Source organism: Calidris pugnax, unplaced genomic scaffold (genome assembly GCF_001431845.1).
Source record: "Calidris pugnax isolate Ruff unplaced genomic scaffold, ASM143184v1 scaffold180, whole genome shotgun sequence".
Taxonomy (NCBI): domain Eukaryota; kingdom Metazoa; phylum Chordata; class Aves; order Charadriiformes; family Scolopacidae; genus Calidris; species Calidris pugnax.
In genome coordinates, this window is record NW_015090916.1 from 261,809 (window position 1) to 271,487 (window position 9,679).

Consider the following 9,679-nt stretch of genomic DNA (forward strand, 5'->3'; position numbering starts at 1 on the left):
AGGCGTCTGCCGCGGCCAGCCCCGCGGCGAGGACCCCGGGCCGCTCGGGACGCGGGTTCGAGCCCCGCCGCCGCCGCCCCGCGCCAAGGGCTGTCACCGAGCCTCACGCCGGCCATAAGATCATCTATGTTTAATTGCCAAGGCCCCCTCCGTTCCCCGCCGCCGGTGGGGAAATCAAACCCTGCTACACAACCGGCAGTACGGGCTGGCATGGCCGCCCCCCATCCCTGCCCGCATCGCCCCCGGGGATGCGAGGTACGGGGTGGGGGGGTGGGGGAAACAGCCGCGGAGCAGAGGGGGGTTTTGGTGTCGCTGGAAAAGAGCACGATAAAGAGAGGGCTGGGACACCGGGGCATCCCCAGGCCCGGAGCTGGAGAAAGTGGAGAGTCTGAGTGTGAAAGAGCGAGTCTGCAGAGGAGAAGGCAGGAGGAGGTGGAAAAGGGAGAGTCCTGGGAGTCCCTGGCACTGCGGAATGGGGTCCGGCTGGAGGGGGGGGTCACAGAGCGGCGCCGCAGCCCCCCCGGGGCCGTTCTCCGGTGGGAGCCCAGGTCTCAGCTCAGCCGCTCCTCCAGCTCCTCCTTCTGCTGCTTGCGCTCCGCCAGCCACCGCTGGATTTTCTCCTTCAGCTCCGTGTTGGGTCGGATCTGGTCCATAGTGAGGGGGCTCCGGTTGAAAGGGTCCGTCTGGTCGCTGGAAGACAAAGCCCCGAGGGGATGAGGTGGGGGGTCCCGGTGCTGGAAGGAAAGTGGAGGGAGGGAGGCAGGGGGAGGCAGGGGTGAGCAAGACGCATCCCTGGAAGCGGGAGGTCGCACCTGAGGAGGTGCCGGGCTATCGTGGAGCGGTCAACGGTGACGCGGGAGGAGGGCAGGATCACCGGGTCCGACATCAGGGTGCTCATGATGGGATCCAGGAACTCGTCGCAGGCGTCCGCGTACGTCTCCTCCTCCTGCTGCTGCCGGTCTGCCAGGGACTGGGGGGCACGGGCTGCTTGTAGAGACCGGGGCTCCCCCTGCTCTCCATCTGGGGGGCTCCCCCTGCTCTCCAGCGGGGTGTGCTCCCAACTGGGAGCTGAAGCATCTACAGGCTTCCAGCTGCCCCCCGGAGCCCCCACTCCCAGGACTCCCACCCCCAGCAGAGATGCCATGGCACCCGGATGGAGAAGGAGCCCTGGAACCAGCTCCACCTCGTCCCAGGGGTTGAAACCCCCCCGGGGCTCTCACCTTGATCCTCTCGGCCAGGTTGCTGAAGGACACAATCATGTTGCCAGGCTTGTTGATCTTCTTCAGGACGCGGACGGTCTGGGCAAAGAGGGTGGGCGAGTAGGAGCGGCCATCCTTGGGCACCGTGGCGCAGAAGTTCTCCTCATCCCTGTGCCAGGGGTGGGGGCAGAGCAAAAGGTTAAGAATCCCCAGCCACAGGGCTCTGCTGGCCCCAACGTGTCCCCCCCGGGGGCTCTGCCCCGTCACCCACCCCAGGTTCAGGTAGATGGTGCAGATGTCAGACACCAGCTGCTGCGGCTTGAAGTCGAACTCACTGAAATCCTTCACTTTCAGAGCGCCCATTTTGGGGCCCACCAGGTGTTGGAGGAAGTAGTTGAGCATGGAGATGATGCGCTCGGCCAGGAAGGGGTGCACGAACAGCGACTTGATCTCTGCCGGAGAAACCAGCAGCTCCAGTGGCAGCCCCCTGGCCCCCCCAGTGCCCCCAGACCCTGCCGGAGCCACCCCCCGGCCCTACCCGAGGTGAGGAAGGCCAGCGTGCCGATGGTCTCGTTGGACATGATGTTGTGGAAGCGGGCCAGCTGCCCGAACATCTGCAGGCTGGACTCCTTCTCCCGCCGCGCCTCCGGGGACAGCCCGTCCCACTCCCCGCGGTCCCTCTCGATCTGCTGCACCTTGATCTTGCTGAGGTACTGCAGGGACAGCCTCGGGGAGCGCGGGGCACAGCCACGGCCACCCACACCCGCTCGGCCCCACGGAGCCCAATTTGGGGCACAAAAGGCCAAAAGCCACCTAGGAAAGGCCACTTGGACCCAGAACCACCCGTTTCCCTCAACACAGAGCATCCCTTTGGACCCAAACGCCCATGAACGCTCACAACCAGGCAGTACCTACAGGACCCACCTCATCTGCTGGACAAGCAGTACTATGGGGGGTGAAAGCTCCCCAAAAAAGCCCTTTCTGGCAGCTAAAGGCAGCTCTGAAAGGCGGGTACAGTCACCGGGCACCAGGGACAGGAGGGCGCTTGGCTCTCGCCCGGTGAACCCACAGAACTGCCTGTGGGGCAGAAGGCCCGTATTGGGGTAAAACACGGCTGGAAAGGCCAAAGGGACTCACTAAAGGGAACACCCGGAGGTCGTTTAGAGCCCGAGCGCTCCCTACCCCCACCCCTACCTGGATGGCCTCATCCAGCAGGAAAATGGCATCGTTCATCAGGAGGTTGAGGAAGCGCAGGAAGAGCGGGGGGTTCATGGCCTCCAGGTTCTCCGAGGCGTAGTCAGCCAGCGCCTGCGGGAGCTGGGGGGTCAGCACGGGGCTCGGCCGGGCACGGAGCCGCACACGCGGTTACACGCGTGCGCTGGGGGTTATGGGTGTCTGTACGTGACTCACCTTGATGCTGTGGCGGTAGGAGTCGGTGCCCCACATGTACCTGAGGATGGGGTACATGGGCCGGCGGTAGTTAAACTTCTGCTCGAACTGGTGGGGGTCACCTGGGGGTGGGGCAGAGCGAGGGTGTCTTAGGGGGCCACGGGGGGGTTAACCCCTCCTGACAGCGCGTCCCACACAGACCCTGCTCCCCGCAGCTGGAGAGACCCGGCGCTGAGCTCAGAGCTGACCCCTCTGGGACCGGTCACAGGTCCCACGGAGGGCGGGGGACAGCCCTAAGAAGCCGACGAGCCTCATCTCTGGCATTTCCTTTCCCAGACAGACCGCTCCACGATGTCTGCAGGGACGAGGCCGGGCTGGGATGGCCCAACGCAGCCCAGAGAAGTGCAAACGGGCCCCTGCTTCCACCAACAAACTCCACCCCCTGGAGATTTCCCCCTGGAGACGCCCCGGAGGGAAGAGACCCCGTTCCCGGCTGCGCTCACCGGTGAACTCGATGTCCACGAAGACCCTGATGAGGGCCTCGGCCAGCTGGGCGGCGTGGGGGTAGGAGCAGAAGACCCGCTTGCGGTGGAACACGCTGGAGACCAGGGGGTTCTGGGCCTGGTCTAAGTGAGGCATCACGGCCTCCAGCACCTCCGCCAGCTTGGCCCGCAGGTGGGGGTTCTTCATCCTGTGGGGGGCAGGGGAACCCGGGCTGGCAGCAGGGACCGGGTGGTGAGGACACACTCTGGGGGCTGCAGGAGCCAAAGCCCCCACTGACGGGCACGGCGCTGCTGGGAGAGAGCCCCGGCCCCGTCCGCCGCCGTGAGAAACCCCCATCTGCTCTGCCAACCCCCACCCCCGCTGTATTTACACACGCGTGTGTAAACAAACAGCAGGAGCCTCGCGGACGTGGCCGTGTCGGATCAGCAATAAACTCCTTGCTTTCCTCCTGTGCCCTGTTGCCACGGGGGGAGCTCAGAGACACCCCAAAACCACCCCTCCCCGGCGCCTCCTCCAGCACCCCCCGAGCAGCTCCCGCTGAGGAGACTCCACCTGGTGCCACCAAAGGGGCTCAGTCACCGAACCCCCCCGGCACTTGGACACCCACTGTGCCCCCCGGGCGGAATTCAGGGCTTCCCAAGGGACTGACCGCTCACTGCTGTCTGACCCCCACCCCAAACACCCCGACAACCCCCGTCTGTTCTCCCCATGATCCTGGGCCCCCCCAGGCCCCCCCGCACCTCTCCACGTCGCCCATGAAGACAGTGACGAAGTGCAGGACGTGCTGCAGGGAGTCGGCACAGCTCTCCAGGACATCGTCAGCGAAACGCCGCAGGAAAATGAAGAAGTCGCCCAGGTTATCGGCGAAGAACTCTGCGGCAGAGAGCGGGGTGAGCTCCTCTGGCCCTTCTCCAGCCCCCTGCCAGCTCTCCCACAGCACCCCGACCCCCACAGAGCTCCCAGGAGATGCATCCAAGCCCCAGACCCCCAGTCTGATGGCATTTGTGATGCACGGGGCCCACTGCTCCTCCCCGGGAGTCTGACCCCACGGGGCAGCACAGAAGGGCTCCAGGGAAGGGAATTCCCAGCCAACGGGAACAGTTTGGTGTGTGGGGAGAACAGTGAAGGGGTTTGGTGGGACCGTGCAGACCGGCGGGGAGCGGGATTGATGCCGTCAGAGAACATCCCCTCAAAGAGCCCCAGGTTTTGCAGCGACCCTCTCCACGGGGAAGACCCTATGCCCAGGATGGTGCCACCCATCGGAGCCCCACACAGAGAAGTGCTTCCTCCCACAGCTCTCTCTGGCTCCTCCCGAGGGACCAGCAGCAGCCCCTCAGGGAACTGGGGCTCCCAGCAGTCCCAAGGTAGGGACTGACCAGGGGAACCCCCGGGACCCTCCTTTCCTCAGGGAAGGGGACACCTGGGTGCCAGAGCCCCGTGAGGAGCTGGGTGAGGAGGTGGGACTGCTCCCACCGCAGCGTCACGGAGCAGCTCGGGGGACAGGGACAGACAGACAGACGAGCTCACCGGGCACGTAGGCCAAGGCGCTGTTTTCCACCTGGGGCAGTGGGAAAGTGAGCTCCAGGGGCTCGGTGCCCCGGTTGCCCATGGCCAGCTGGACCAGCAGCACCGCCATGGAGACCTGCAGGTTCAGGCAGTGCTGCAGCATCTGGGGCTCTGTCATGGCCGTCTTGGTGGAGAGATAGATGGTCATCAGGCGCTCGAACTGCTCCCGCAGGCCCTCGGCCGCCGGGCTGGAGCTCTGCTGGGCCTCGCGCCACGCCACTTGCAGGCGATGGAGGCTTTGGTTTATCTTCACCATCTGGTCGTGCAGCCTGGCCGGGAGAGGAGGAGGAGGAGATGTGAGAGGTTTGTGCCTTCTCACTGAGCGCCTCAGCACCGAGCTTCTACCCTGCGGCGAGAGACAGCTCTGCCCAGCAAGTCCCAGCCCTTCCCTGTGGGTACTGGCCCGAAGAACAGCATCCGGGAGCCCTTTAGAGACAGGGCTGGGGGCTTGGGCAAACACCAGAGCATGCCCAGGAGCCACAGCCACCCGGAGCGGCCCCACCAACCGGTGACCACAGCAAAGTCCTCGGCAGGGGCACCGACAAGGAGCCGGTGCAGCCATGAGCTCCCTGGGGCTACCGAGGTGAGGGATGTGGCCGGTGTGAGACAGCCAACGGGTGGCACCTCCAGTCTCCCAGCAACCGGTCTCCCCATCTCTATCTTTAGAGAGCGGAGCGGGAGGGGACACGTGGGTCAGTGCTGACCTCACAGTCTCCAGGCAACCATTTCCTGAGAAAAAAATGGGTGTTCTGGTGCCCAAACAGCCACCCACCGCCCTGCTGCGGGCAGAACCCCTGGGTGGGGGCGGCACAGGAACCCCCAGCAGCAGCTCTGCCCCCCAGGAGAGACGTGAGACACCAGAGGCTGGATCCCCGAGGGAATGGGCCCCACGGACACCCGGCCCTTACGTGTCTATAAACAAGGTGGTGCCTGGGGGCTGCAAGGGGTGACTGTGAGCTCTAGGGGACAAGGCTTCCATCCAGAGCAGTTGGCCCGAGGCTCAGACATCAGTGAGAATGTGGAGAAACCCCCCACTCCGAGTTCTGGGCGTTTGCTGAGTGTTCCTGTGGCCGTGCGTGGGTGGCACACAGCACCGGGAGCTCTCTTTGTCATTTATCTCATTATTTATCTCGTTACTGACCCCACACGCTCTCAGCCAGACACGGGGAGCAGCCGGTACCTGTGGAACCCCAGGTGCAGGGTGTACTGGGTGAGGACCAGGTTCTCCGTCACCAGGTTGTAGCTGTTGGCAAACTCCGGCTCCTGCTCGCTGACGGCAGGGATCAAACACGTCTCCTTCTCCAAACCTGGAGGAGGAGCAGCTCTGTGACACATCAGCCCCCACCCCGAAGGGGAGGGTTCTGGAGGGACCCCCTGGAGACAACGCAACACCCACTGGTGACACCAGTGTTTTGTTTGTTTCCAGCTTCCCTTTGCTCCTCTCCAGCCATACTGGCAGACACTGAGGGGGCACCACAGGAGGTGTGAGGACCCCGGGAGACCCCTTTCCAGCACCCCCCAGGGCCAGACGCACCTTTCATGTGCACATTCTTGCTCCTCCTCTCCTCCTCGTTGAGCTCCTTGAGGGCGCAGTAGGTGGGGTTGAAGGTGAGAAGCCGGGGGGAGCCGGGTTTGCAGAAGGGCTGGCAGAGCCGCAGCAGCGCAGCCCCCAGCCCCAGGAACAGGGCGTCAGAGGCGAACATCTGGAAGAAAATCTCGGGCATCTGGTTGGCCCAGATCTTGGTGCGGCCGGCGTTGGCGTGGAGGCAGTTCCCCAGCCAGGAGAGCAGCCGGTGCTTGGTCTCGGGAGACAACTGCAGCAGGTTCTTCAGCAGCTGGTAGATCTTCTCGTGGAACTGGGCCATGAACTGGCGTGGGAGAGAGGAGTCACCAGTGGGATCGTTCCTTTGCCTCTCCCACCCAACACATCACTCAGGACGCCTCCACCACCCCCTGCCCCAAGCCCCAGGCTGGCAGCAGAAAACCCTCATGGACACACTCAGAGCACACTCAAGCTGTTCCTGTGGGAGTAAACCCAAAATCCACATTTTTGGCAGCAACAGTAACCCCGAAAGGACTGGGGGAGCCCCCTCTGTGCCCGGTTCCACCCCCGAGTTCTCTCCGTGTTCACTCCCTACCTCTCTCCTCGCCCACAGAAACCCCTCGGCTGGGGCAGGGAGAGAGAACCTCCCCTGTCACTTTCTGCTGGGGGGCCAATTAGCCCCTTAATTACAGGGCAAGGATTGACAAGGATTTCTCAGCAGCTACAGCACTGAGGGGGGGATTTCCCTCCCCTCACACCCCAGGTTCCACCTGCCCAGGGACTGGGGTGACAACCTCCCCCCCATCACAGTCAGAGAATCCGCCGCGGCCGGAGCCTCCCGAGGCACCACCCACACTGTTAAAGACCCAGTGGCCCAAGCCCCCAAATCCCAGCACTGAGCCGGGGGGAGCGGGACCCCCACGCTGCAGCCCACCTGGTGGATGTTGGATTCCTGCACCTTGATCTCCTGGGGGCTGGACCGGGCCGGGTTCAGGAAGTAGCCGTGGTTCTCCACCACCCCGGGGGTCTTCAGCAAGCAGGAGATGTTGAGCACGGCGCCCAGCAGGGTCTTCTGGTACATCTGCCCGTTGCTGGGGTCCTTGGGCTGGATGTACCCGGCAAAAACCTACAGGACACAGCAGGACATGGGGGTGGCTCCTAGAAAAACCCACACCTGAGGGGTTTGGGATGGGGAAGAGCACCCACGGGGGGTGTTGCTGAGCTCCTAGCTCTGGCCATGGCAGATGAGACCCCATGAACGTCCCCTGTGAGGGGCTGCGGGGCAGGGGGGCACCCACCTTGGCCGTGTCCTTCTGCCGGGTGAAGTAGAGCAGCACGTCGAGGTAGGAGTAGAGCAGCATCTGGCAGAGCTCCAGGTCCTTCACTCGGCTCAGCAGGATGTCGAACACGGGGACCATCACCTCCCCGAAGGTCCGCACCTCCTCGTCCCCCGTCAGGGCCTCTATCACCTCCTCCAGGAACTCCGTCACCTCCTCGAAGTCTAAGGCAGGGAGCGAGGCCGTTACCGACACTGCTCACTGCGGCCCTCGCTTGCGGCAACGAGCCACAACGTTCTCCCCACAAGTCGTAACGCAGCACGATGGCGGTGGGGTGGCCCCCCCGGCACTTACGCCCCCCTCTCAGCCCCTCCAGCATCAGCTCCACCAGCTGCTCATAGACATTCTGGTCGACGTAGATCTCGGGGGTGAGGAGGACGGTGCGGGCGTTGGACACGGTCAGGTTGCGGCAGCGCACGGCGAAGGGCAGCAGGTTCTCGGGCACCTTGGTGATCTGCACGAGGAGAGGGAGACGGAGCTAGGCTACCTCTGGCCCCCCAAAACCCTCGTCTTGGTACAGATATGGGGGCGACGAAGCCCGTGCCCTCCCCCAAAGGTGCTCCCACCTCTTCCCTGGCCCTCTGGAAGCAGGCGTAGAGGTAGCGCAGGATCTGCCTCTCCCCGGCGTCCCGGTCGGCCGAGAGGTTCTGGGTGCCGCTGGGCGTCATGTGGATGAGGTGGTTGCCCGGCTCCGGCAGCAGCAGCCGGGTGAAGAGGGCCTGGGGCAGGGACAGAGGGACACAGCCCCGCGGAGGGACGGGCCCCCCGGGGAAAGCAGCCCCAGGTCACCACGGGCTGAATGGCTTCTGCTGGGGAGGGCTCTCCACGTTCCCCCTGGGGTGAACAACTTCTGTGCCCTCCGAGCAGCACAGCAGCCCCAACGGAGTCACCGTCACCGGGGAACCCGGAGTGACGGGGTCCCGGGAACCGGCAGCCACTGGTGCGAGTGTGTGGGAGCACCCATCGCTTTGCTCAGTGGGGCAGGAGATGGCTCCCTGCCCCCCACCAGCAGCGCCCACCCCCCAACACTCCATCTGGGACACGTTCGTTCCCTCCCCAGCCCAAGCCCCGGCAAGAGCCGGGGCTCTGGGCAGCACCTTCTGCCCCTTTCCCACCCCAACCCCCCGGGCTGTTTCCAGCGACCACAGCCCCCGGCTCAGGGGAACAGAGCGTGACCCCGACGCTCTGTGGGGAATAAGCCCCGTCCCTGTCCCCAGGGCCACCACCCGCACCTGCTCCACGTTGTCCATGTCCAGCCAGTCCTGCTCCTCCAGCTCAGCAGCCAGCTCCTCCAGGTAGACGCAGCGTGCCGGGATCCCGTTCCCGCTCTTCATGCTGGGGTCGCCTGGGAACGGCCCAGTTTTACCCAAACCCACAGGGAACGCGCCGGTGGGACCGGTGGCCAGCGCTGCCTCCCCCCTCCCACCTCAGGGGGGGCTGGGGTCCCTTTGGGGGCATCCCTGGGGCAGTTTGGGGGGGTCCTGGGCAATTCCTGGGTCCCATTCTCATTTGTGAGGGAAGGTGGTTGATTTGGGGAAGGGCTGCTGCCGACAGCGGTGGCTCAACGTGGCGGGGGCCGTCACCAGGAACTTTCTGGCCCTTCCCAGTGCCTCGGGGCTGTCCCTTCCCTGTCAGCACCGAGAGCCGGGGAGGAGCAGCTCTGGAACCACAGGGGCCCTTGGGCAGCCCCAGGGGGCTCCTCCAAAGCTTTGAGTGGCCCCTGACGGCAGGGAGGGGATGTCCTGACACCCGTTACTGGTCTCGGGAGCTGCCCCTGAGCCAGGGACCCCCCAACAGCCCCGGGGACGCCCTGACAGCCCGAGCCGGGCGGGAGGAAGCGCCTCCCCCCGCCGGGCCGGGCTCTCAAAGCCGTATTTGCCCGTTCCCCCCGCCGCCCCCCGCCCCCGGTGTGTCCCCCCGCTCACTGTTGTCGAGGGTGATGAGGAAGATGCGCTGGATCATGTGGTTGGTGTTGAGGCGCTGGCAGAGCTCCCGCTGGGAGCGGAAGGCGCGGCTGATCTCCGCCGCCGAGTACTCGCTCTCCTCCAGGCTCTCCGACACGCTGTTGTCCGAGTCATCCTGCCCCACCGACGGCTCCTCGACTGCGGCGGCCACGGGAGTTCAGCATCGGAGCCGCGGGG

General features: G+C 65.0%; 2 protein-coding genes across 2 annotated transcripts in view; both read right to left on the reverse strand.

Moving 5' to 3' along the window:
- Positions 1 to 237, reverse strand: part of ATP5L (ATP synthase, H+ transporting, mitochondrial Fo complex subunit G) — an 804-nt gene extending 567 nt beyond the window's left edge. Inside the window, exon 1 of the mRNA XM_014949510.1 lies at positions 181 to 237. Within this exon, the coding sequence (XP_014804996.1) occupies positions 181 to 237 (57 nt within the window). The remainder of the gene's footprint in view (positions 1 to 180) is intronic.
- The window catches only part of UBE4A (ubiquitination factor E4A), a 19,188-nt gene continuing 9,624 nt past the window's right edge, over positions 116 to 9,679 (reverse strand). The window contains exons 3-19 of the mRNA XM_014949632.1: positions 8,771 to 8,883; positions 8,105 to 8,257; positions 7,833 to 7,992; positions 7,500 to 7,702; positions 7,136 to 7,327; positions 6,193 to 6,526; positions 5,839 to 5,965; positions 4,620 to 4,927; positions 3,833 to 3,965; positions 3,092 to 3,279; positions 2,610 to 2,710; positions 2,394 to 2,507; positions 1,738 to 1,912; positions 1,471 to 1,651; positions 1,221 to 1,368; positions 813 to 970; positions 116 to 690 (exon numbers count right to left, since the gene is read on the reverse strand). Of these exons, the coding sequence (XP_014805118.1) occupies positions 552 to 690; positions 813 to 970; positions 1,221 to 1,368; positions 1,471 to 1,651; positions 1,738 to 1,912; positions 2,394 to 2,507; positions 2,610 to 2,710; positions 3,092 to 3,279; positions 3,833 to 3,965; positions 4,620 to 4,927; positions 5,839 to 5,965; positions 6,193 to 6,526; positions 7,136 to 7,327; positions 7,500 to 7,702; positions 7,833 to 7,992; positions 8,105 to 8,257; positions 8,771 to 8,883 (2,927 nt within the window). The 3' untranslated portion in view covers positions 116 to 551. The remainder of the gene's footprint in view (positions 691 to 812; positions 971 to 1,220; positions 1,369 to 1,470; positions 1,652 to 1,737; positions 1,913 to 2,393; positions 2,508 to 2,609; positions 2,711 to 3,091; positions 3,280 to 3,832; positions 3,966 to 4,619; positions 4,928 to 5,838; positions 5,966 to 6,192; positions 6,527 to 7,135; positions 7,328 to 7,499; positions 7,703 to 7,832; positions 7,993 to 8,104; positions 8,258 to 8,770; positions 8,884 to 9,679) is intronic.